The 27,078-nt window shown below is 40.9% G+C and overlaps 5 protein-coding genes across 6 annotated transcripts in view; 3 read left to right on the top strand and 2 right to left on the bottom strand.

The window, feature by feature from the left end:
- The window catches only part of LOC108102732 (probable basic-leucine zipper transcription factor Q), a 29,490-nt gene extending 2,412 nt beyond the window's left edge, over positions 1-27,078 (bottom strand). The window contains exons 1-5 of one of the 2 annotated variants that reach the window (XM_017207879.2): positions 26,732-27,078; positions 6,416-6,885; positions 6,247-6,354; positions 4,002-4,080; positions 1,651-2,525 (exon numbers count right to left, since the gene is read on the bottom strand). In XM_017207879.2, the coding sequence (XP_017063368.1) occupies positions 1,651-2,525; positions 4,002-4,080; positions 6,247-6,354; positions 6,416-6,560 (1,207 nt within the window). In that variant the 5' untranslated portion in view covers positions 6,561-6,885; positions 26,732-27,078. The remainder of the gene's footprint in view (positions 1-1,650; positions 2,526-4,001; positions 4,081-6,246; positions 6,355-6,415; positions 6,886-26,731) is intronic. The other variant, XM_017207878.2, reaches the window with a different exon arrangement.
- On the bottom strand, positions 70-1,383 carry LOC108102733. Its single transcript, XM_017207880.1, has one exon. The coding sequence runs from the start codon at positions 1,366-1,368 to the stop codon at positions 130-132; it is 1,239 nt and encodes a 412-aa protein (XP_017063369.1). The 5' UTR covers positions 1,369-1,383; the 3' UTR covers positions 70-129.
- Positions 11,349-12,433, top strand: LOC108102734 (serine protease 1-like). Its single transcript, XM_017207881.1, has 2 exons — positions 11,349-12,105; positions 12,166-12,433. The coding sequence occupies exons 1-2, from the start codon at positions 11,349-11,351 to the stop codon at positions 12,168-12,170; spliced, it is 762 nt and encodes a 253-aa protein (XP_017063370.1). The 3' UTR covers positions 12,171-12,433.
- LOC108102736 lies at positions 13,209-14,018 on the top strand. Its single transcript, XM_017207884.2, has one exon. It carries the CDS (start codon positions 13,531-13,533, stop codon positions 13,978-13,980), a length of 450 nt encoding a protein of 149 aa, XP_017063373.1. The 5' UTR covers positions 13,209-13,530; the 3' UTR covers positions 13,981-14,018.
- LOC108102735 (ras-related protein Rac2) lies at positions 15,619-17,290 on the top strand. The gene has a single exon (XM_017207883.2). The coding sequence runs from the start codon at positions 16,260-16,262 to the stop codon at positions 16,836-16,838; it is 579 nt and encodes a 192-aa protein (XP_017063372.1). The 5' UTR covers positions 15,619-16,259; the 3' UTR covers positions 16,839-17,290.

Raw genomic sequence — 27,078 nt, 5'->3', positions numbered from 1 at the left:
GTCTTAAAAACTGTTCAAAGTAATTGAAAAACTATGGAAAACTGGTCGCAAAAAAGATTATTTTAATGATTGTTAGGAGTGGTTAAAGAATCTTTATTTTAAACTTTAAAAAATATACTTATTTCACAATCAATGTAACCTCTCTACCATTTTTGATCGTACGCTTATGGGCCAGATTTTTAACTCAGCTTGGAGAAGTTGCTTTTTGTCTATGATCTTATCCTTTTTCCTCTTCACTCGACTTCGCACCTGCAATTCCTGATCTTTAAGAGAAGATAAAGGCTTGGCATATAGAGCTACATCCTTGGCACTCTTTCTGCGATATCTCAGTAAGTTGGTGAGGGCATTTATTCGCAAATCGGGCTGAATAACGTGCCTACCACTTCGAGGCATCTGTTGCAAGGACTTCGTCTGCTCGGCCTTATCATTTTGAATGTTCAGAGAAAAGCTTATGACATTGGGAGACTCGTCAATGCCCTGAATCTTTTGCTTTTTGCAACAGGGCAGTTTGGTAGCTTGGGTCGTCGCAGGCTTCTGAGTGGTACTCGGCTTGGTGGCGTTTGTTTGTTTGGCGGTCACCGGAGGCTTCGGCGCTGCTGTTGTGCTGGTGGTAGTCACTTCCTGCTCCTTGTTCTTCACATCGACGGTAATCGAATCCTTCTCTGCGTTCCTGTTGGGTTCCTTTGTGTTTTCACAACACTCGGTAGTCGTTTCAGTGCCGCACTGACCTCCATCCTCGCCGTTTTCCTGAGCGCATTTCACGACCACCGACTCCTGCGATTGCACCTGTTGTTGCCCTGGCTGCCGTTGGCCAAAAAACTGGGACAACTGTTGCAGCAACTCCAATTGTTCGGCTGTTGGCGGCGGATCCTGTGCCTCCTGTTTTTTTGGCATCGGAACAAAGGGCGGCTGGAATAGGTGGGCTGGTGGGAACTCCTGGCTATAACGATTCAACTTCACCGACGGCATCTGGGAGTGAACAGAAGGTCTGTGAGCTAGCAGAGATGGCCTCAGACTGGCAACGGGCTCAACCTGAATCTCCTGGAGCGGCTGGCCTTGCGGACTCTGTGACTGCTGTACCTCTAATTGGGGCGAATACCTCATATCGGGTCTGATTCCAAGAACAGGAACAGGATTACCACCAACCAGATGATTAGCAGAGTAACCCAAGACCGGCTTGTTGGACAGCAGCCTGCTCTTCAGGCTCAGTACTCCCTTCACATAATCAGGCGGTAGGCGCTGTGGCGGTTGGGATTGATCCACGGTCAGGAACATCTTATGCTGTTGACCCTGGGCTACGGTCAATACGGTTGCAATGACTGTGAGAAAGGAGATGAGAGCTGGGCAACGCGCTTCCCATTGACACATTTCTCATTTTCAGAGACCTCGTTGTCAGGCAACAACATATTTGACACCTTGAAGTGGGAAAACTAGATGGAAATCTTTTGGAAATATTCAATATTATGGTACCTAAGAAGGTTAAAATATCAGAAGTCTTGACCACTATTTTACTACCCTTTAAAGGCTTAGTGGTACTTTTTTGATAACTCCCAAGATAAAACCACAGACAATCATTAAAATATACTTTTCCGGCTTTACTCTCTCTCAATTTTCCGGCATCCTTCTGAGCAAACTCGAGTCAATACTCACTGTAGACTTTGAATGGTCCCCATTGCTGATGCAAACTTAATTGCTCCTGAGCATGTTGCTGCTGCTGGTGCTGCTGTTGTTGTTGTTGTTGCTGCTGCTGTTGATGTTGCTGCATCAATTGGCTGTGCAATTGTAGTGGCGTTGCCGCCTGATGGGGCTGCGGTTGCTGTGGGGACAATGCCAGAGTCAACGGTTGAAGCAACGGTTGCTGATGTTGCTGCTGTTGCTGTTGCTGCTGCTGCTGCTGATGTTGCTGATGGCTGGCGAAGGCAGCGGCTCCAACCGGATATGGCTCGCCGAGCGCCGTTTGATTAGCAATTATTGCAGACTTTGCATTTTGCGGCGATGTCGTCGCCTGGACAGCCACATTGCTCTTCAGCTGGAATCCGAACGGTTGCTGGTGGTGCGGGTGATGCTGATGTGGATGGTGCTGTTGCTCCTGTTTGTATTGCGACCAGTGGAGGGTTCCGGGAGCCGCTGCTGCCGTTGTGGCCACTGCCGCATTTGAGAGGAGATTCTGCTGATGCAGCAGCAACTGCTGCTGCGGCAACAAATTGGCCATTGCCGCCATGGCAACGGCAGCCACCTGCTGCTGGTGTTGCTGCTGTTGCTGGTGGTGTTGCTGCTGCTGCTGCTGCACCTGCTGCTGTTGCTGATGGACGGCAGCTGCTGCAGCAGCAGCCACCGCGGCCGCACTGTGATGATGCTGGCCGTGCTGCTGCTGTTGTTGCTGTTGCACGGCCACCGCTAGACCGCCGCCGTTGGTCATCAGACGCTTTCGTTTCTTGGCCCGCACACCATTCGAACCGCCCCCACCAACGACGCCGCCACCCCGCAGCAGCGCCGAAGAGCAGTAGCTGTCGTAGAAGTAGTCCCTGCAGAGAGAGAAAAACAGGAGAGGTTATTCAGGGGTATTAATCTGCCTAGCAAATATTTGTTCGCTAATTGAAGTGTCGGCGGGCTTTAACCCTTAAAAGTACGATGCTTAAAAATCGACAAAAAGTTAAGTTTCGGCGACTGTTTAATACCCAATCTACGGAAATGGAGTAACACTCTCAAAATCCATTTCTTTCCCAATCTTTCCCAAACTTCCCCCTCATTAACTGGAAATGAACAGCCTGCCAACTGTTGCCCAACCTCGCTGTCAGTCAGCCACCTCCATAACCCTCAACCCATCAGTCCGTCAATATTTGTTTAGGCTGACATTGCCGCCGTTTGAATTGTCATTTGGCAGTTGTGCTTGTGTGCTGGGCCTCCCGCCGGGCTATGTTGCCAGTGATTGATACAAATGCCGAAACAGGACGGAAATGCCACACAGCCCCCTCCGTTCTTTCCCTTTTCCGATGAAGCCAACCAATTGTGGTCAGATGAGTGTGTGGCGGGAGTGGACTGATCCTGGCATGGAGGCGGGGTGCAACAATTGCGGCTTTTTCGGTCAGTTTGTGTGTGGTCAAAATGGCAGAGGGAGGGGGGTCGGGTGGAAAAGGTGAGCAGCCGTTTAATGACAAACACAAGAGCACCTGGATATATGGCTTTCGATAGAGAGCTTGGTGGGGGGCCTGACATGTTTGCGTTTTAATTACAATCAAGTCGATGTCAGTTGGGTTTCCCCCTCCAGCACCCAAAAAACTCCTGGGCCGTACGCGCTGTGTTTCCTTTTTAAAGCCAACGTTTCGGCGTCATTAAGCTTAAATTAAATATTTCCACACGAGTGCAGGAAGGTCTGGAGCTCAAGGCCCAAATAAATTCTGAATGTCGCTCAGTCATCATTAAGGCTGCCGCCGCCGCCGCTGCCACCGCCACGACAAAGACAAACAAGTGCACATGTCAGCGCCAGGACATTATGGCATACATTGCAACTGCCACTCACAGGATCCACTACCAGGATACGACCCGTGCCATATACCATATACCAAACACATACCTATATAGTGTGTGTTGACGCAGCACTCGAACACCAACTGACCCTCACAGGCGAAAAAGTAAAGAGAAATGGAGACGAGAACTTGGCCTGAAGTGTTCCGGTTGGTTTCGGCCAAAAACAAAAAGGGAACCCGGCTAGCCGTTGACAGCCAAATATTTTATGCCGGACGGGAGTTGAAACAAAGGGCGACCCCATCGCCTGATGAATGGTTTCTTATTTATTTATTTATTTGTTGTGTGGCAATCCGGAAAAGCTCCCGGAAAACCCCCGCACCCGTTAAATGATATGTAAATAAAGTCTAAGTGAATGGGCGGCCACATGGCGGCGTTAAATTGAGCAAAATTAACTTTTAGATTAAAATTGAAATGAGCCAAAAACTTGACTAGAATTCCAGTTGAATTCCTTGGTAATCCCGCCTAAGACTCACCAATCGTTTCCGGTCTTGCTCACATTCTGACGTTTCCTTCCGATTTGATGCGCCTTCGGTTCGGCCACCATGTTGACATCTGAAAGAGGGAATTGGAAATGAGAAAATTCTTAATGACAAAAGGCAATCTGCTGCTTTGGGCCCCAAAAATATAAAAATATACAAAAATTCCGTGTCCTTTGAAGCCATTGTCTAAGCCCTAAACAAAAAGCTGGGACCTACAAAGGCAGCCCAACTCCTTTCATTAGCCAAATGAATGGACGAGCTGTGAGTGATTAAAAATGTTTATTTTTCCCTATGTGCATGTCCATTGGCCAGCTGCATTCCATGGTTAATCCAATCCGGCTGCACCCCGATCATTAATCTTAATAAAAGTGCGCCAAAGCTGGAATTCATGTTGTCAGTTCTGGTTTATGCATAAAAAACAATGATAAAGGGTTAAAAACTAAAGATAGTCGAAAGGGGAATGCTCTTTGAAAAGGAAATATCTTATATCTTTAAAGGATTTTGTGGGTTTTCTAAACTCTTTAAGTCATTACCTTAGTCATAGGTCACTTTTTTCAAGTATTTATTTCTCTTAAACTCATAAAGAGTGTACAAATGCCATTTTAAAGGCTAACCGCATTTGACTTTGCCATGAAAAGGGTGCGACAAAGCCCTTTTTTCTGCGGAAAGCTATTCGCAGGAGGCAGGGATTTCACAGCCCATGCTCGTTCATCATAATTCATGACAAAGTTTGAAGTGCGACGTCTGCGCCTCCAAACCCATGGAAAGTATAGGATAAGGAGGAGGAAAATTCAGAGCTATCTACAAATTGGTGGGTTTGGTTTTTGAAAAAAAGAAAATACTACAAGAAAAGCGGGCGTGATGGCTTTGAGACTTTCTTTTTTCAGCTGCTCTATTTCCTTGTTGGCTTTTTTGTTTTCTTTTTTACCGCCTCACTGTCCGACTGTTGGGCTGGCAGGCTATAATTAAGATTAAGGATAAAAGCGTAAGAAGGATTTGCACAAGTTCCAGCAAGCCAGCCAGCCAGCCAGCCAGCCAGTCACCCCCCAGATTTCCCCCAGTGTAAATCGCTTTAGTAGCGGCCTGGCTGCATTTCCCAGCGCTTCAAAGTCAATGGCGCGTAGCAATGAAATATTATGCCGGCCACTTGGTTGTTGGTTTTCCTTTTCCTAATCAGTGGAATTAGCATTTCACATTTAGCAGTTCGCATTTGCATAAGCGGTAGTACTTTTTATGAGAGCAACGGAATTTTCCATTATTTTTCCGGGGCGAATATGAAGCATTCGCATCCGGATCCCCTTTGCCGCCAGCAGCAGAAGCATCATCAGCTGACACAGAGCACTAAGTGCATTAACTTGTTCTCCACACGAGACACGCACTGAAGGAAAAATACAACAGAAAAAAGCCAGGAAAGAGACTCGCAGAACCGTCAACATGGCAGCTGCAACTGGCGTTGAATTATTTCATTAAACGCCGAACGAACGAACGACTAGACGACTGTCAGATAGTCAGATAGTAAGGAGGTAGGAGGTAGGTAGTGAGTAGTTAGTCAGTAAGGGGGGGAGGGGCAGATACAAAAGACAGTCGTCGACTGTCTGGCACAACATTGAAATTTCATTAAAAGTATCGTGCCAAGATTTATGTCGGCCGCACTTTAAGTTTTTGCGGTAGGCAGCGACTTCCGCCCCGTCGAAATACTCAGACATTAGTGCGGCGGGTGCCTAGAGATATGGCCACTACACATGCCAGGATCATGGGTTTGGGTCCTCTCCTTCATTACCATTGCATACTATGTATGTACGAGTATGTAAGCCATAAGCCAGGACAAGCCATACCATCTTTTTCTCCCTACCCGGCGCCTTTGTGGCTTTTTTCGCGCGTTTGTTCGATTTTAGTGCAACGCTTCCGCTGCCGGCGGCCATTAACCTGACGTTTCCCTTACCCCCCCTGCGAACTACAAGACTCCTTTTATACTGGCGATATCCCATGGACATGCAACTCGGGCCAAGGCAAGAACGAGGGTTAAGGTCTGGAATGTCTATGCAAACCAGCAGCCTTCGTTAGCAGCGAATTTAAGGCCGCTTGAAGTTGCACAGATTTAAGGTTGCCTTAGTAAGGATTTTTACTAAGTACGTAAAGAATATATTTAAAAACGAATTATAAAGAAAGATATGATCAAAGATCAGCTTTCCAGAACACCCATCACATGCAGCCTGCAGTCAAAGACGTAAAACCTTACCTAATGTCTGGCTAAGGACCGTCTTGCCATCCTCGCCGTGGCAGGCATTCCGGGCATCGAATGGATTGGTGAACTGCACAAAGGCATAGCCCTTATGCATGGATATGCCTGCAGGAGATATTCAGATATTGTAGAAGAAAGCCCTTTTGGTTGGATGTCAGGGACTTACCCGCAAGGCGGCCATAGATCTGAAACATGCGCTCCACGTCCGTTTTGGAGCACTGGAAGGTATTTAGGTTGCCCACAAAGATGCGCGAGTTGACCGCCTGCGGATCCTGTGAGTTGGTCTGGTTGGACAGCTTGGACAGCTTCATGGTGGCTATTGAGGACCCGGAGCCAACTGGCGACGTCACAGGTCCTGCCAAGGACACGGGCACGGGCGCAGCCGCGGCGCACGTGTGTCCAAAATACAAGAACGCAATCCTGGCGAAAACCCTCCTGTTGTCCTCGTTTTCGATGCTGCGTTTTATCTTCTTTTTTTCCCCCTTTTTTTGGCTGTGGTTTAGACGGGGCTTTTGTCGAGGGCTTATTGCATTTGCAGTCGGATTGTTTTTCCCTCGCAGTTCCCGGCTGAATTTTCACTTTTTAACGAATCCAAATCTGTGAGCGGCCGCAGATTGTCCAGTATCGTTGGAAAATCTGCAAAATAAGAGAAAAACGCACCGAAAAATAAATAAAAATCACATTCACTTTTGTTTACTTTTGTTGTTTGTCAGCGAGCTTAAAAATCAAATGGATATCAACGGGCGTATTTGTGTTTCATTTATACTTTGGCTTGGGCTTTTCGCTTTTGTTTTTTGGGGATTTTTATCTTGATGCCAGGCAATTAAAATGCAGAAATGCCTTTTTAATTGAAAAAACTCTTTCATCGGTTAATATTTTAATCTGCTTTAAGAAGGTGGCTTAATCAAGGCAATATATTTATATAAATATAAAGGCAATATAATATTTAATATTTATATCTATAGTATATGAAGAGCTCTTCTAATGTTAAGGATTTTCCCCTTATTTTATATCAATTTTCCCCTTCGATTGCCTCTTTATGTTATTTTGCTTTTACCGGAAACATGTTTTGAGCTTGTTATTAAATTAAATAACTTTCAAATGGCTTTCACATACAAGGACTCGCCCATTATCCTTCCTTTGGAAAAAAAGAGGAGAAGAAAAACGTATAAAAAACGCGAGGAGGTGGTGAAGCAGCAACAACAAAAGAAACTTTGCTCTCACTCGTGTAAAAGTGAAAAATTAAGCGTTTTTATTGCGCTTTCGATGGCAACAGTGCAGTGCCTCCTTGTCTGGCATTCCCTCTCCATCCACCAACACCATTGTGGCAACATGTGTGTTGAATGTGTGCGTGTGTGGCTCCTTTGCATAGTGCGAGTGTGAGTGTGGGTGGCAAAGGGCATTAAAATGTACAAAAGACGTGCATGAAATAAAAATAAAACATGCAGCCATAAAAATAAAATACTCGTGTACTAGCAAATTGTTAATGTGATTTTTATGCAATCCCCACCCTGAAAAATTTATTGCGGATTTATGGGCGCGCCAGTTGGTGTTAATTGTGAAAGCTTTTCTCGCTTCGGCATGAATCTAACATAGGGAGTGATAGCTGATATGGTAAGTAGAACAAAATAGTTAACAAAATAACCTTACAGTGTTGAAAGATCCTTACATCTTGACATTTTCACATTCAACTTCAACTTCTATTTCAATTTACTGACGGCTGTATAATGTTGGTAAATATTCATTGATCGGTATCTACAGCTTTCAGCCATCAGTTTTATTAAAAGGGTTTTCGCATTGTTTGGCATAAATCAAACGGAGGAACCACAACCAGAAAAGGAGTAACAAGGAGTTGGGATATTCATGGCTTTGGCTGCATTGTGCACCAGTTATGAGTGAAAGGCTCTTTATTTATTATAATGGCATTCCTGCCTGCCAGTCTTCTGTCTGGTTTTTCATCCATTCATTCACCCATTCAGGCATTCATTCACTCATCCAACGGTTTCTATTTTTGTGTCGCATTGTCCTTGCAAATGAAGAAGGAACAACGCCGATGGCAAAAGTGCACAGTAAATAAAAGTGGTCGATATAATAAGATGATAAGTTTAAGATTGAAAGAACTTCTCAGTTAGAATCTTTTATATGAAACCCTAAATTATTGAAGGGATGTTACTTACGCTCATGTCCTTCCTTAGCATTTAGTTACTAACTAAACTTTTTTTCAGAATTAACCTAACATAAACCCATCTGAAATTCCCGCTGTGCATGCCATAACAGCTTCCTTGAAGTCTGATGTTCGTCATTGTGAATATCCCCACAACAATAGCAACAACCACGTTGAGTAACGGTTCCTGGTGCAGGCGTATTGAATAAACGTTTGAATATGCAACAGATTTGGTGGCCTACTTTTCGGCGCTGTTGGCATTTTAATGAACGCAACTTTAATTAAGACAACAATAACAGCATCTGACATATTTAAGGTGTCTGCGCTTAATCCTATGGAGTAGTGTAGTAGAGTAGAGTAGAGTTTCTCAAGTGCCAGCAAGTGGTTAGTTAACTCGGCTTAATTATAATTAACTGCACTACGGAGCAAGTCGACAGCCCAAGTTCAACCGCTAGAAAATGTGCAGGAAATTGCCGTAGTTACATTCCCTTGTTGCTCGCCCCCTCTTCTTGGAGTGCTGCAAGCTTTTTTAGGCTCAAAAGAAAAGGCTGCCACCGTTTGCACTTTTATTTTCCAGACGCCTGAGCGCAAAAGTAAATTAAGACGCTACTCGGCAAGTGAGTAAGTAAAAGTCGTAGCCGGCTAAACTTCAGGATGCCAACACGGTAGGGAAACTCCTTGCGGAGGGAATCTGCACATGTGAGCTGAACTTTGTAATTGAGTGTGGAAAAGGCACACAAACAGGAGATGCTTTCTGCTAAAGTAGAAGATTTAATGCCCTAAAAAAGGGTAAGTGCTCACCCAAAGTATTAAAAATTAAAATTATTACTTAAAGATTAAAAATAAATGTAGGATTAAGTCAGTTTTTGAGGTTTTTAAGAACGTTGTTTATATTTTCAACCTTAAAATAGTTTCAACTACTTTCATAGACAACCCTCTCAACTTAATTAATAGACTCAACCGCAAACTTCTTAATTACTTTTGCTGCATCCGCTCAGAATCGGGATGCCTAATGCCCCGCATTGTCTACGGCTTAAAGTCGATGACTCTGTGGACTACATTTCGCTGTGCCTTTTCCAAGTATTTTACTCTCTTAGTTTTTTTTTCTTTTTCCCCCTACTAGCAATTCGTGTTAAAGCGTTTTGATGGGACCTCGACGTGCTATAAATAATGCAGCAAGCCATTAAGCTGCCGGAGTTGTTGAAGAGCCAACGATGCGATGCTGTCAGGATTATCGGAGGCGAGCGATCAAATGTCAAAGGACACATTTCGTCACCACGCCTGTTGCTATTTACTTGCCTACCTACCTATCATCATCTTGTGTCTTCTGTTTCCATTTCTACATATGTATGTATGTTTGCCTATACATATGTTTATGTGGCAGACAACTTTTCATTTCAAATGGCTCGGGGCTAACGGGGTGGTGGTGTTGATGGCAACCCTAATAGCGCAGCACAAAAAATGAATAGACGTCGTGGCCCATTGAAAGCCGAAAAGTCAACAAAAGGGGCTCTCTCTACCCACTGATCTGGGCCAGATAGAGCGACAAATAACCCCAATTGAAAGGGCGGTGGGTGGGGGAGTAGTGGCGTAGGAGTGGGGAGAATGATGATGATGCCATGTGTGTATTGACAAGCCAGCAAACAACTTTATTCATAAGCAGTCAAACAGGACGAAGTCGGGACCAGGACATGGCAGACCAAGCCAACAAGGACCCGCAGACGTGACCCCGGTCGGGCCAAACCGAAACCGATCCAAAAAGCATGGAATGCATATGCGTACACTGAGAGAAATTTATTGGGAAATTTGATTTTATAAATTTACAAACTTTTGATTTTTTTTAAATTTTTAAAATTTTTTCATTACATTTCCATTTAAGAAATGGCTTTATTGCAAAGTAATTTTTCAAAGTTTTTATGAAAGAAAAATATTTACATATTTCTCTCAGTGCATCGGCTTCTGCCCAAAGATGACTTCACGTCTGCTGGCGATAACTCCGCTGAGTTTATGGAACTCTGACCAGACCAGACTGAAACCAACTCAACTTTGAGGACATCTAAGCCAGGAAATTCCTAAAAACTTTAAAATTCCTAAAAAAAAACTCAAAGTTAAGCGGAAAACGTGTCGCCTTTTGTTTGCTGTTAATCTACTGTAATGCACAAAGCAATTTGCAAGGGAGTGATAGCGAGAACAAAAAAATAAAGGAAACAAATATTTAAATATATTTACAGGCGTATTAAGTGCCAACTATTTGCATAAATAACAAGAAATTAATAACAAACACACGGCGCCATGGCAGCAGCCGCACAAAAGTTAATAATTGCTGCATGTCAACAGGCTGGTGGAAATGGGTGGAAAATGCTACTGACATGTGGACCACATATAAATGAAAAATATGCCAGGCGGGGGGGGGGTGGTAATGGTGAGACGCGGGATAAAAAAAAAGAAAAACGAAGCTGGAATACCATTTTATCACTTGACAGTAAATGCGTTTTATTGCGCTGCTCATTAAATAAATTAAATTTGCAAACGGATAAAGTGAAAAACGGGAAAATCGGAAAAGTATTTAAGCAATTAAATCGCCAAGGAATTCGCACTTTAAAATTAAAATATACCAATGTTGTGGATTGATCATAAAACATTAATTACCGGCAGATATTAACAGTTTCCAAAGTCTTACCTTAAAAAAAATGTAATAAAAAGGAAAGATAAACATCCGATAAGGGTTGTTAAAATAAAACTTATATTTAAAGAGAAAACCTCAACCTAGAAAACCGTAAATTTAGCGCTTAGTCACACTGATTAAATAAAATAACTAAGCAAATTGCTTCGACACACCCCACATATATATATAAAAGCTTTTTGTAGTGAAGATCACAGAGTCTGTAACTAAATAGAATTCAAAGTTAGAAGTCCGATGAAGTACAGCCTAGCAATGAAACTAGCAGTGCCGTTGCTAGCTCTATCAATAGTTATTTCGAGTGGTGAAGAAGTGGAAGTGAGACCCAGAATCGCAGGCGGCCATAGAGCCAAGATCTTTACGGTTATATATCTAGTTGGAATAATCTACGCCCGAAGTCTAAGATCGTCAATTAAATATGGTGCCGGGACATTAATATCAACCCAATGGATTCTTACGGTCAGAGAAGTTTTAGTTTATCAATATATTGAGCTCCACCTTGCCTCAAGGCGATCGTATAGGGGTTTCGACATGAAAAGAGTTTACAGACAAAACTTTTACTTTCACCCTGATAAAAAGAGACCAATTGCCCTGGTTAAGTGCCCGTTTCAGAAGTTCGACCGTAGAATTAACAAAATCCGGATGCCAGGCTTTTCGCAAGCTCTTAATCGCTTTACTGGAAATATGACCTTGGTATGCGGCTATGGATTTCTTAAGCCAGGCGGCAGGGTTCCGGAATGGATGCAGTGCATACAGGCACCGATCATGTCGAACGAGGAATGCAAGAAGATATATAGAAAATTGGAAACTTATCATATGTGCACCTCCGGTGAAGGCGGCGTGGGAGCTTGTGAAGGGGACATAGGCGGTTCAGTGGTCACAATGGACAAACAACCCATCTTTGTTGGGATTATATATATAAAGACGGACACTTGTCGTGATCTACCTTCCATACACATCCGGGTCAGCGATCACTTAGAGTGGATAAGGAAGGTAACCGGTGTGAAATACTGTAAGTATATAACAAGCACCTTATTTACTTACTAAGAAGGATTCTATTAATTAATTTCAGTGTAAGCAACCATCATTACACGGTTTAAATTTATATCAAATGGAAATCAGAATGTATAAGTTAAACAAACTGATTTGTAACATCTAAAAAGTTTCGCTAAAGCTATGAAGTATACAAACTTAAAAGTCCCTATTATCGATATTTTGAGATAAACTCTACACTCTTAGTAAATCCAGCCTAAAAGTATGCAGCACAATTTAAACTTACACACCACTCTAATACAATTTGTTCCCTTTGTAATTTTATAATTTAATGCGATTTTGGGATATTAAATATAGCCGCTACACGGACGACCGTTAAAGTGTTAAATTTATTGTTATTGTAGCCTCTGTTTGCTGTTGCAGTTGCAGTTTCACTATTTGTTTTATTTCGCCCTTTTCGGTTCAGACTGCGGTTCTTTAGCGCGCATTCATTCATTATCGCCAGTCCCTATATGTATATAAATATATATATATATATATATATCTCTGGTGTGCGGTCCGTCTGGTGTGGCAATAAAAATGGCTTGAATATTTTTCAGTTTGTTATGCATTTTCCTGCCACTTGGCCAGCAACAACAATTATGCATAGCCCGCTGCATAATGGCCAGCAAGCTGTTCCTATGGAGTTCCTGGATCGATTACTTGGGGGGAGCTGCTATATCCATACATATATGAATATCTATATATATATATCACTCCGCCAATTACGTGGCAAAAGGGAACTGAACAGGGAACTGGCAGTCCCGGCGACAGTAATCAAATAATTGTTGCACTCGCTGTCACTCGTATCGCTCTTTGGCTTTAATTATTTGCACAGTTTTCCACTCTGTAATGGACACGTCGTAATAAGGATATGAGGATAAAGGCCTGGATATGCCAACGATTACCCGATTAATGCAAAGCGGTTGATACTTGCATTTCAATTGAAATTTCAGACGTTTATCACCACACAAACTGTATAAAAATATGAAAATTTTTGACATCGATCTAGTTGGCTTTTTCCTGACCCAAGTAGCCAGAAATTTACTTTCAAACCATATCAGTAAAGCTTGTTTACCAAATTCCTTAGTTACTACACTGATTCCTAGAAGTAAACACAAATACAAAGTTCCAACTAAAAGTGTTACCTAATTTTACGAAAAATATTTGAAATTTTATTTTTACAAAATTTTAACTTTGGCGTATTATGTTGTCTTAATTTTATAGCAATAGTAAATCTTAGTACCTCATTTAACAACTCGCCATTTGATATAACTAAATTTGTATAAGAAAGTATTTAATACACATTATACCCAAAGATAAGTTCTGAATCTAAATTAAGTGTAACTACTAGCTCTGACTGCACATTTTCGAAGCCAAATTCCTTTCTATTCCTGACATCGCTATGGAAATGATGGATTATTGCATGGGTTCAACGTCGAATGTGTTCATCAGCCGCTCCGCCCCGTTAAACTTCCTGCGGGAATACCGCCTTGGATGCCATGATGCCAGCCTGATATCTCCGGTGACCCTACTAGAAGAGGCAACCAATGCCTGGCGAGCGCTGAGCCTGGAAGAGAAGTGCTTGTTCGAGGAGTACTCCTATCTGACTGCCAGATTTGGGGAACCTAACAGACTAACCATTGATGTCCTGTCAGCTCAACAGACCACTGTGCGACGAATGCCCTGTGCATCCAGCACAAGAAGTAATCACCGAAGGGCTTTCAAAACATCTAAGCTGCAGTGCGGTATGGCCAAATTACATAGGAAAAAGAGGCAGCAGAAAGTCCCTGCAGCCAGCCGGAAGGTGCGATCAGTGGCCAAAAGACCAAGGTGTACGACAAGCAAGTCGTGATGGCGTTAAGGAATAGAAAATATAGGTGAACTAATGAACAAAATGTGTTTTATTTAAAGCTTTTGGGAGGTGGTTCCTTTCATGAAATATATATAGAATAATTCGATAGATCAGGTGCTCCAAGCAATTTTTGCCGCTTATCGCATTTCAACTTAATTGAACGCGATTGGTGAATCGCCTAAATTACGCTGTAACTTAATATTAAAAATGCTTGCATTTCAGCCCACCCCCTTTGATATATTTTATAAACCCTGATCTGGAGATAACCTTGCACCTCCCATCCACTTGAAATCGAATACCAAATCGAATGATTCACCCACGCACAAACAGAAGCAGAAACAGAAACATTTATTCCACTTGAACGGACTTCATTGGCAATTTAATTGTTGCGGATTTTTTACAATAAATTCCATTAAAAACTTTTTGAAAATGTTTATTATTGAAATTCATATTCATGTGCTGGTTATTATTATTCAGATTGCTGAAGAGCAAATTTTGTGGCGCCTATTTAATTATCCAATTACAGCAGCAACATCGGTAGTGCGAGAAATTAACTTAAATGCGGAAATATTCCGCCGTTTTCGGTGGCCTTTTAAACATTTCCATGTGAAAATCAATGCAGAAATGGGCGTGGCAAAGGGGGTTGGCGAAGGAAGGGTAGAAAAGCGGAAGCCAACGAAATTTGGACTATCGCTTTTAGCCTGAATGCGGATGCGATGGATTCGGTTTGGGTTCTGTTTTTGGTTTTCGGTTTTTACTGTCGATATTATGCATTGTGTTTGCGTTTGTCCGTCGGTATTTGTTTGTTATTATTCCTTCAGCTTTGGTTTTTGCCGACACACGCAATTTTGTGGTCCATTAAAACAGTCAACGGCAGCAAATATCGTTTGCATTCGGTGGTTTAGTGATGGAAAACTGATTTATTTATCAATCCATGGGGTATAATTATAAGGCAAATAAATTGAGAGTTGACATAATAACTTATTTAATTCCATTAAATTAAAAATATTAAAAAGTTTTTACAACATTTAGTACAGAATATAAATTATTCATCGTTAGAAATTATCTCGTACTATAAAAGTTATTATTACTTTTGGTGTGGCTTTAAGAATTTATTGTACCAAGATAAGCCAGCAGAAAGTGAGTACGCAAGTTAGGTACTGCTCAGCTCTGATGGTACCTCAACCAGTCGCGTGGAAATTGGCTCAAAACAACATAGGCAGGAAAATTCGTGGAAAATCGGCGAACAAATATAGAAAACTCTACAAAAACGACCAAAGCAAGGTCAAGTGAAGAGAGACAGAGCCTTCCCCTCCCACACACTCGCTCTCACCTTCTCTTTCACTCTCTATGCTCCCAATGGATTGCCACGACTAACGTCACCGCCAGAATGACTCACACTGTGAGTCTCACAGTGCTGTGTGACTAATTTATGAAGAGGCCACTGTGCCATACACTCGCTCTCTCAGCCTCAGATTCTCTCTCGCTCATTGTGTGGGAGAGCGTATGCGCAAAGCACTTGGTTTAAATAGCTGGCGCATGCGAGCAAGCGAGACAGTCATACTTCGGGCGGCCCTCAAACAAGTTGAGAGAGAGAAAACTACAGCACAAAAACAAGTACAACAACTGCCAGCAAAGGCAGAAATTTTCTTCACTCGCCGCGAAGATTTCACAGCGTTTGGGCGTGTTTCTTTACCCCGTTTCTGCCTGAGCAAATCCACATACATATGCGGGCTCAATTAATTCATAAATATAGTATATCAACAAAAACAGGAAGAACGCCGTCAAAGTGCTGCATTCAATTAAGAATATTGATTGAAAAACTCTCGTGATAAATCAAACTCCACTTCGAATTCGCATCTCGTTCTTTGTACATGTGTGTCTGTGTTGGCGTGTGGGTAGCATTTGTATTAGTGCGTGAGCAAATTATTGTATAATCGCCAAAAAAAAAAAAAAAAAATAATAAAAAGCAAAAACGCCAACGCGAGAACCAAAAGCTATACAAACAGAAAACCTTGCTGAGCTACGGAATTCAAAAAATTGTCTTTACCTGTTTTGAACTCGTAATTAAAATAAAGTTACCAACAAAAACTAATAAAAATTAAACCTTAATTTCAAACCTTGCTGACCTACTGATTTTAATGATTACCACAAAGTCATTATAATTAACTACCTACATATAAACCATAAAAGAAACCAGTTAAGCTACTGAAAATCGACCAGAAAGCCAGCTGATCTACAAAAACCTCTTGAACTGCTGAATTCATCGATTACCCAGCATGCAGGCCATCAAGTGTGTGGTTGTGGGCGACGGAGCGGTGGGTAAGACCTGCCTGCTGATCAGCTATACGACCAACGCCTTTCCCGGCGAATATATACCCACCGTATTCGATAATTACTCGGCCAATGTGATGGTGGATGCCAAGCCCATCAACCTGGGCCTCTGGGATACAGCCGGTCAGGAGGATTACGATCGTTTGCGACCTCTGTCCTATCCCCAGACAGATGTCTTCCTCATCTGTTTCTCACTGGTCAATCCGGCTTCCTTTGAGAATGTGAGAGCCAAGTGGTTCCCCGAGGTGCGTCATCACTGCCCAAGTGTTCCGATAATTCTCGTTGGAACTAAACTGGATCTTCGCGACGACAAACAGACGATCGAAAAACTGAAGGATAAGAAACTGACGCCCATTACCTATCCCCAGGGCTTGGCAATGGCCAAAGAGATAGCTGCCGTGAAATATCTGGAGTGTTCGGCCTTGACCCAAAAGGGTCTGAAGACGGTCTTCGATGAGGCCATCCGTTCGGTTCTATGTCCCGTGGTTCGAGGTCCCAAACGACACAAGTGCGCGCTGCTCTAAGAACTTTGAACCCACCAAAAAAAAAAAAGTAACAAAAAATAACCAGAACTTAACTGAAAGAGAACAAAGTGCAAATTTCTGTGCAAAATTTTCATATTTCGCTTTGTCGGACTTACAGTTACAATTAGTATGAGTTTGTGTGTGTGACTGCGACTTTAACGTGTGAATGTGACGGCATGAGTGTGTGAATGAGTGAGCGTATTTTTGTTTTTATTGTCAGCTTTATGTGGGGGAGCAGCAGCCACAAAAACAACAACAGCTATCTGCACAGGGCGGGGGGTTGGGTCTCTGGGGGGCAGATCACGGATAGAAAGATATGTATACGCATACGCATACATATATGATAGTGGGCATACACGGGAAAAAATAATTATTGATTAACTTCTCCAATTTACATTTTATTTTCATGGGTTTGAGTTATGACAATATAAAAATACGTTTTTAACTTGAATTTTTTATTACATATCATTAATTAACTAAAACTTAAAAAACTGCCAGAGTAATTATTTTTTTAATTTCTGAAAGTATATTTCTGAATTTTTTTAATCTATTTTGCTTGAGTTTGTAATTTTTCAAAGTATATTTCTGACTAATTCTTTTATAGAGAAAATATTACACTTAACATTAAAATGACGTTTTAAAAGAAATATTTTATAAAAAATTTAAACAATGAATTATATTAAAAATATATAAAAGCCTTTGGTAATAAAATATAACAAAGAAAATTTAATTTTCTCAAGTTGGAGTTGGAAAACCCTTCAATATATCAAATATTGTATGCAATTAAACTTATTTTAAGATTTGGATGAAAAAACATTTGCTTTAAGATCATAAAATGTTAAAAAACAAATGGTTTATTATAAAACTTAATTATAAGCAGCACACAATATTGTTTTTCCGTGCGTTTGCAAAAATGAGCTCGACCCGAGAAATGTATGACAAATCAAATAAAATTAATTGTAAATAAATCTAGACGATTTAAAGCCTTCAGCACCCCAAATACAGTCACTAAAAACATGAGCCAGATAGCACTTATCAGGGCGGGGGAGTAAAACCCCAGGCAAGGCCCCGCCTTTGGGCAATATCTGAACAATCGGGGAATGTGTGGGCAGGCCGGCAAAAAGAAAAACTTTCATTTATATATATATATATATTATATATTAATATAGTAGTTAGTGTTACGTGTGAATGTGCGTCTGATCAATGGTCTTCCCACTCAATGCATTTGCCTGGACTTGATTTAATGTATACTAAATGCACAATTAGCCTCTACTTCGATGTTAATTTATATACTGATATTTATGTTAAATAAATGCATACACTTTGCCAAATTGCTTGTAATGAAAGAGTGAAAAATATTTACAAAAAATGAACACTTTATTTATATTAACACATAATTTATCAATAAAGAGTGTAATATTAATTAATCAACACAAAATAAACGTTTGTAAAAAGCTAAATAGACGGATATCAAGTGAGTTATGCTGGGGCCATTGTGTGTTGGAGATTTATGCTTACAATGGAAGTAAATTTCGATGTTGAAAATGATTTTGTGATGATAATGGGGGAAGGGAATGGGATTTTAACCCCTCGATTGCTGCATACTTTTTGGCGACTGGGGCAAATTCAACACGCTCGGCGACTTTAATCTTATCTGCACCCGCATTTGTCACAAATTTTAGATAATTATTTCCGATTGCCGGACACGGGCGGAAGTTCTGATCCCCGGACCGGTTGACTAAGCAATTTGCCAATACCAATCATACATATACAATGGGCTACATCATATTTTTATTTCGTTACGCTTCGTTTTCGATCAATTTTATCTATATATATATAGCATATTTCGATTGTCATAATGAACCAGCTGTTGATTGATTGCCCGGGGAAATTATGAGGGGCGTCTGGTTGGTTGGCATTGCGGTCACCGTGTGTCAGTGGCTCGTTAGTGGATGGCCCCACACTGTTCGGTGCTCAGTGTGAATTTGACAAATAATTACATAAGACAACCTGCTGTGCGTATTGTGCTTCCATTTGCTCCCCCAACATTTCAATGGGCCTCTTCTGATGGATGTTTTTCACCCCCTACCCTTAGCCATCATGGTTTTGTGTGTGACGCGACGAATCGCATAATTGACCCACATTTTGAACAAACACCACCCCCGGCCAGCGATCAACAAAAAATAAAAGAGAGAAAGGCAGACCTATGAAGTCAATTTAATTAGCAGCAACATTTGGCTAGCCTCTAGAACTGCACCTCTAGAATTTGCACTTTTGGCGCTAGAATGCAGCGAAGAAGCTGCCGCTGAGTGAGGAAGCGTTGACAGGCGTGGAATGTTCGGCATGTTCAGTTACAATTGCCCTACTACATTGTGTGGCGAGACTTTGATTCGGAATCTAACATGTAAAATGGTAAATTATATACATTTTACCAAAATATCAAGATAAATAGTTTTTCCGCAAAAGACTTTTAGCTTGGTGTTTTTCCATCCACCGAATATTTACACTTCAAATCACTTTGATTTCTTTTGCGTTTTCAAAAATGTTTTTTAACAATCTTCAATATACGAATAATGAATTTTTTTTTTTTTTTTTCCCAAGAACACCAAAAGATTCATCAGAAATTATCGTATTTTCCATCCATAAACAAAATTATTCCACAGTTCTAATGAATATTTGGTACCTAAAAGTTAGCCAGAATAGCCCTTAAATTCTATTCAATTTGAAATCCCCAAACCATAGCCAAATTTTCAGAATGTGAATGGGATTAACCCCTGATTATCCTCTCACCGAACCGAAGTGGAAAACTGCAGAGTGGCCAATACCGAAGAGGGGACAACTGCTGTGGCATGCAAATCCATTGACAAGTGTCGCATAATCATGCCCCTTGCCAAATGTAAATGCAAATGGCAAAATGCTAAATTTATGCACTGCATGCGTGAAATTAAAAGGTTCCCCGGCGGACTTACAGCTCTTTTTGGTTCTGATTCGGACCAGGACCAGGACCAGGAGCCTCGCGCAATTTGCCCACTTTTATGCGGTTAACAATTTGGCTAAATCAATTATACGCACGGCGAACACAACGTAAAATCGAGTATTTTTTTGTATTTTCGTGGGGATTTTCAGCTTAATTGAGAGATTTCCAGGGAAATTGTGGCCGTCGGGCGAGCTGAAAAATTTAATACGAAAAATTGTGGAAAGAATTCCTAGCTGGCCACAAATTTCCTACAAAATGCCAATAAAATACGCTCCAGCGCAAAAATTCCATTGCACATAAGAAGATGGCGAAGGTAAATTCAGGTAAGGTTAGTAAAAATATTTCACACTTCCGGCCGGGAGGAATGCTATCCACCTGAACCTCTGCCGGCTATGCCAACAGGATATGACAAGCTCGGACACCTTTTTCCCATGCCATCAATTTTCTGAGCATATTTTCAGCGGCGGCAACTTCCTGCCCCGAAAACACATTGCAAATTATGATGCGAATTCGAGTTGCGAGGAGAACGAGGAGGAGGAGGTTGGGCGGATATGTTGAGTTTTCCAAACTGCCAAGCTAAAAGAAAATTTCATTTGTGCGTTGATGTTGATATTGGTTTTGGCTGTTCATGGGAAAACAGAGAAATGTAGACCAAACCGATTTAACTCAAATTGGAAAAGCCTTCAGTGAAGGTAAATAAACTTTTAAGTTAATAGAAATAATTATAAGAAGAGAATATGTTCTGTTTTAAGAACATGTAAGTAAGCTATTTATGTTGTTAAGGAAATGATAATTTCCCATAAAGCTGTTGAATATTTAAACGGAACAGTTCCTGCATTGAACAAACAAAGGCGACGAAGGCACAATTGATATGGATGGCCAGCTGGCGGGACAGGACATTCGATGGACAGTGTGGAAGAGAGAGATGCGAAGCTTGTGGCGTAGCCAATATCCGTTGCAGGGATAACGCATGTGTGTATCTTCCTTGGACTTGTTATTGATAATCTTTGTCATGGCTCCACGTAAGCCATCGACAGCGGCTAACAAAAAAGGCAAGGAGTCACGGGATAACAGCGTGCCAGGCAGTAATGCAGTCAGAAAAATTTGAATATTTTTCACCAGAATTTTTAGTTTGATGTGTAAATTTAATCTTTTCCTAGAATAGTTTGTTCTTTAGACATTTGGCAGACTCATTTAGTATTTTTATTATCTTCAACCATTAGAATTTCTATTATGAATCAACTCTAAAAATATGTTAAACAGTTTTTTTATTTTTCAAATAGCTGATGAAAGGTTAGTTTTCCAGTTTTGTTCGGTGTAAAAAAAGGGCCAGGATGCCCGGCCTCCGGAGTAATGAACTGCGGCAGGACCAGACAGGCGACGAGCCTTGTTTGTCCCGTCGATCGATGCAGCTGGAGTCGAGGCAAGTCGTGGCGAGTCGAGTCGAGTCGAGTCGAGTGTATTAAAAACAAAGTCACACTGTGTGTCCTGCATCCTTGTACGCTGCCAAAGTCAATGAACAGCGACGTGCGACGTGGACCGGCTGCCAGGATATGAAGCGTGTGCGAAAGTTTTCCACAATTAGGATGCATCCTCCGTGCCCCTCTTCATGGCAATAAAAAAGTTTAAAGTTGCGTTTAAATATGCATTTCATAATTCATGAATACCCCCCCAGCATGGGGCATAACTTTGATTTTCCAGTCAACGCCGGACAGCAACACGTTTCCGCCATTTTGTTGGCTGGCTGGCAACTTGTTGCATTTTCCGTATTTGAATGGTTTGGGAAAATGGTGATCGTTGGGTGTGAAAAGTGTAGAAGGGAAATGTTGACATCCCGAACACGTTGAAATTTCCGCCAGACAACGAACGATGCTGAAAAGCTGAAAACTTGCCAGTCTCTGACATTCAAATCGCCCGAATGCGAGGGCGATTGCAGGTGTGCATTTTCTGTGTTTGAGTGTGATTCTATGTGAGGCTTTTCATTTTCAATTATATACAATTACATGTCCAACTGTCAGCTTTCAGTTAATAATGAAAGAAGAAAAACATAGGCCAAGATCCTAAAATAGCTGCCACTTAGTTGCGCCCCAGGTAGTTCTCAAAAGAATCATCGAAATCTTTCGCCGCTCTCTCTATTTTTGAGCACCTTCCTCTGTAACACAGTTCAAAGATTTTTCCTATTTTTGTTTAGCTTTTTGAATAAAAAAAAAAACAATATATATAAACAAAACAAACACCGTCATAGTTTCCTTAGTATTTACATTCGCATAAAATAAATGCTGGGTAAATAGATATGGCTCTCGGAGGGGATCGAAGCTAATGAAATCGAATGAACTTACTTTTTAATATAATTTCCTATCTAGAGCAGGCATAAAATTATTCACCATTGGCGCAGATTGACATTAATTGTTTAAATTGAGGCGGATACGTCTGGCTGGCCAGCGGAATTCTTATAAATTTCATTCTGAATTCCATCGAAGGAAACTTACTTGAAGGGTTAAGGTAATGAATTTATTGAAGAGGAAATTCCTGTTCTAAGATTTAGTAAAGTAATTATTTAACCATGTAAAAGGAAAACCAAATTAGTTTAAACGGAAATGGAGTAGTTTATGTTAAGCTAGAAGGGAACTTGGAACATCTTTTCTTTGTTAATTTTCTTCACTTTCAGCAACATTTTAACCAAAACAACACATATTTGTCACCCTGCAACCGCCTAGGGCTTAAATTATTCAAAAATCTTTCCTTTCTTCCCCTTGAAAGCTCATGCAGTTGACGTAAATTCGGGGATTTCCCTTCGCCCTCATCCGTAACTGAGGTCTCTGAGGACACTTTATCATGGCTGGCGAGGCTCAAACAATTGTTGCAAATGGAGCTCAGCGACTAAGTGGTTTTATTTTAAGTCTTTCACGTTCAGCAGAGAGTGGGGAAAAAACGCTGGCAAGCGCGGAAATCTGTAACTTTATCACAACAAGCTGCCTTCAAAAACTCAACAGTCGCCCGACAAGTTGTAAGCGGAATAATTTGGTTTTTCTGTTTTTCACATCTCTCTTTTCATTTTTTTCCCTTAGCTCAATTGTTTGGTAAATGTCAGTCTTCATTTGTCAGCTACAACCAAAGTTGGCTTAAGTGGCTTCGTTCTTGGTCGGAGGATACAGATATAGCAGATAAAAAGCGATTTGCATGGCGAGATTGAAGTTTAGACTTAGTCTTAAAGGTTCTTCCATATTGATGGACATTTCAAATTGCAATTGAAATTGAAAAATTCCCCAACAAGGCAGCTCAGCTAGCTAATACGAACTCTATAAATATTTAGTATGGCCTTTCAAGGACTAATTCTGATTAATTTATCAATCGATTCGACGACGAGAGCCTTGACACGAAATGCCAGACTCTGGATTTATGGCCCAACATTACGAGCTGCCTTGCTAATTATTTCGCTGTGTTTTTTTTTTTGCCTTTTTGCCTTGACTTGGCTTTCACTCAGTCAACCAGAACTGCCGCTGTCTTTGTTTCTTGGCAGTGACTCCAAGCTGGGAATCAATAAAATCCCGTGGCACATTCAAACACGTAAACCCCGAAAAAAAAAAGCAAAACAAAAAGCCAGAAAATGTGCATGGCATCAGCCAAACAAAAGCCAAAAGCGAACGAAAGTGAATTTCACGCCATTGGCCAAAACGATTTTCCGGCAGGAAGGCATCAATCAGATCGGAAAATACTTCGTTCTGCTTACTTATTTATGCGTCCCTGGCGTATGCGTAATATTTCAGCATTTTATTACAAGCTCATTGAATTCGCTGCATAGAACCCCCAACTTCTCTTGATATGAATATTTATTTAGTCTAATTTATTGAATATATTACCAAGGCTATCAGTTTAGTTTCCTAATTAATTGCTTGCAACTTTAAAGATTTAATAGCTGAAAGTTGGTAGTTAAGAACTTTCCAATGGGTTTTTGATAGGCAACTTCTTTATGAACTCACAAAGAGTTCTTCTAGACTTCTTTCTTATATAATTTAGAAGTTCATTGAATGGTTATTTAACCTAATATACCTAAAAAGCACTATAAAATTCAACCGCAAACCTTTTAAATGTCTGAAATTGAAATTTTATTCCCCGTTTAAGATAAATAACCCCAGACATCTGTCCCACAAAGGAATGCTAATCAAGTGGGAAGCCGGAGCAATGAAATTATCGACCGTTTTTCACGTGGTTTTCCCTTTTTCTCATCCTCATGTTCGTGCTCCCTAAGCTCTAATTGAACTCTTTTACTCAAAAGTCCGCTTCCTCGTTTCAGCCAAATGGAGCATGTAAATACGAGTATAGCCACCCACTCCCACTTCAGGCGACCTTGCCTCAGTGGGTGAGAGGTTTATAGGTGATAGGTGGACCCCCATCTTGTTTAACTCAAAACCGCAATGGGCCATTTGCTGTTACATTAACCCACTATGCACAGCTCATAAATTAGAAGGCATCTCAACACCTGCGAATTGCAATCGCAGATGCAGCTCCCCCGCGGGCAGATGGCTTTAATATGCTCGGAATTTTCCCTCCAAAACCCCTCAATAAACACTGATTTTCATTTTGACTGCACAAAATGTTAAATAGTTTTGTGGCTTTTGGCTGTTTAGATGAAAAGTTAATACGGTTGGGGTCTGTGATGCGTCAGCTTTCTGGAAAAATTGCAAGTGAACTTTGCACTGGAAAAGTTTTCTTATATAATGATTTCCATATAATATCATATTATGAAATGTGTTTTAGGAGTTTAAATTATAATCTGTATCCTATAGATATTAGGTCTCCTCATGGGCTTTAACACTTTCCCTGCCCTAAACAATTTTTGTTTATATTTTTCACTTTTACGCAGTTCTTGGGAAAACTTCAGCCCAGGTGACGACGACGAAGTTGTTGAAATTTTTATAATATTATCACAAGGTCGCTGGGATCGAAGCAAACCAAAACTAGTTGCATAAATTAGAGGCACATAAATAAACACGATCGAGATGAATATGTTTCAGGAACTGAGCACATGTGACCCCGGAGGCAATCGAAAGTTCTAGCAATTAAAATGCTATAAAGTTTTTCACAAGCCAATCACCGGAACATAAACTAAGCGTATACTTGAATTGAAAATCCATCGAGGCTATAAACTATATGGCCTACTATTTGTTTGAACAATCGTCACCTTCAGATCGTCAAGGACAACGCATTGTTTGATTTGATTCCCCTCCAGTTTTATCTACTAACTAGTGGTAATGCCATAAAAACATAGCCTGCTGTTAGGCGTTCATTGGGAAATAATAGGTGGAGGGAGAAGTTAGTAGAGGAAGGACTCGACCCATATCATTGCACTATTCAACGCGGCATGGCAATAACCGAAAATCTAATAGCCATAAATGTGGGGATTTCTAGCCCAAAATGGGCCGTAAAAATTTCAGCCCCCTTAACAATTTACCAACGTGTGTTTAACAACATGTTAACATGTTGACTATTGCAATGAGCATTTCGTATGCGGGCGTGCCCGTAAATCAGGCAATCGACTATGAACCACAAGCCAAACATTAACCCCGGAAAGCCCACGTTCCGTTGCCCGCAGGAATGGGCCCTTTTGCGGTCTGACAGCTACTAATATGATTTAACTTGCGGTTAAATGTGAGTTTGCATTTGGTTTGATTACCGAATTTGATTTTGGGTTAGGTTGGTGGATTTTTGGGACTGCCTAGTAATGTTAGTTTAGGGATAAATGTTTGTTTTCGTTGTAAATATTTTTAATGATACGAAAAAGTAATATATTGCAACTTTAAAAGGCATTTTCCTTCTTTACACTTTTATAAAGGTTTTTATATAAATATATCTCATCTTTTTATCATCGAAAATAACACTTTCTCAGTTCAAACTAAAATTTGAAAGAACACAAAAATCGACTAAAACAATTTTCATTGTTCTCGGCACAGCCCCATCGCCGTCCTTTCAGCTCATTTATCTCTCCACTCGGCCGGTCTGTCTACTTATTATGCTGTTATTTATATTTCAGCGCGAAATTCTCAGTGCCCCCGAATGTTGCACAATTTTCGTGATCTTTTTTTGTTATTTTCTCTATTTTTTTTGTCATCAAACATGTTGCGTGTCTTGCCGCCGTGTGCAATTTAAGCGATGACTGGGGTTAAAGGGGTGCAGAAATACGGGGCGAGATGGGCTGAAAACTTTTGCCACGTAAATGATTTGTTTTGTCAATTATTTTGTTAGCCAACATGCAACAACGGCAGAGTCTCAGCTGATAACATCAAAACAAAGGATCCCCCAGGCCCCAAAGGAATAACTTTCTGTTTTGGGCTGCGATTTAATTGAGAGGCGTGGCCGGACAAATTGCATCAAGATAAGCAAACAAACAACAATTTTCGAAATCTTTCACAGCAGAAAGGAAGTTGAGTTCGTTTCCAGATTGATATACTCAAATATTGTTTGATTTTCCAAAAAGATCTTTTTATTAAGTGCCCGAGGGATCGCTTCGGTTGAGAGTGACTGCGGCATCTGTTTAGGCAACTTGCATAAATATTTATCGCACTCGCAGCCAGCTGATTATTTATCGCCTGACGCAAGATTAAAAAAGTAATGAAACACATGTGCACTCGACTCCCTTTCGAAATGAAAATTAATGCACATTTGGCCAAGGCAAGACAGCTAAAAAAACAGTTGACTAGAAAAGCAGAGTTTTATGGTTGAAGTAGCAGGAAAAATCCGGCAATTGAGTGATGGATGGATTGGCATTGGCCCCACTACCATTCGGCATTTCTGTTTTTTTATGCCTTCTCTTAATTAACATGCGCGACATTCTGTTTTTCCTTCTTTCTGTGACATATTTTTATGGTCTGACGTTAGAGTACTAGATATTTTGAGGGAAGGGGTAGTAGGAAATTACCTTAGAGCAAACTGGAATTTTGAGCACTTCAAAAATCACACTCACTACAGCACTTATATAGAATATTCTTTGGTTTAATTCATTTTCTAATGATGCGCCTGGCCAGAGAAATAGATTTCCCAATTCATTGCACTAAATTTGTGGCACTAATTGCACTTAGCCGCAATCGCGATAACTCAAAATAACACTCGCGGCACTCAGGATTCCAAATATTGGGGAAAATATTCAAAAACACATCTGAGAGATCTCTTCAATTGGTTTTTCTTTTTTCTTAGCGTACTGAAAAGCGTATATGACCGTTTCAGCGTACGGGCCGTTGCCAACTGAATCGGTGGATGGGAATCGTA

This window comes from Drosophila eugracilis, unplaced genomic scaffold, assembly GCF_018153835.1.
Source record: "Drosophila eugracilis isolate 14026-0451.02 unplaced genomic scaffold, ASM1815383v1 contig_2088, whole genome shotgun sequence".
Lineage (NCBI taxonomy): Eukaryota > Metazoa > Arthropoda > Insecta > Diptera > Drosophilidae > Drosophila > Drosophila eugracilis.
The sequence above is the reverse complement of the archived record's forward strand: the minus strand, read 5'-3'. Positions and strand labels throughout refer to the sequence as shown.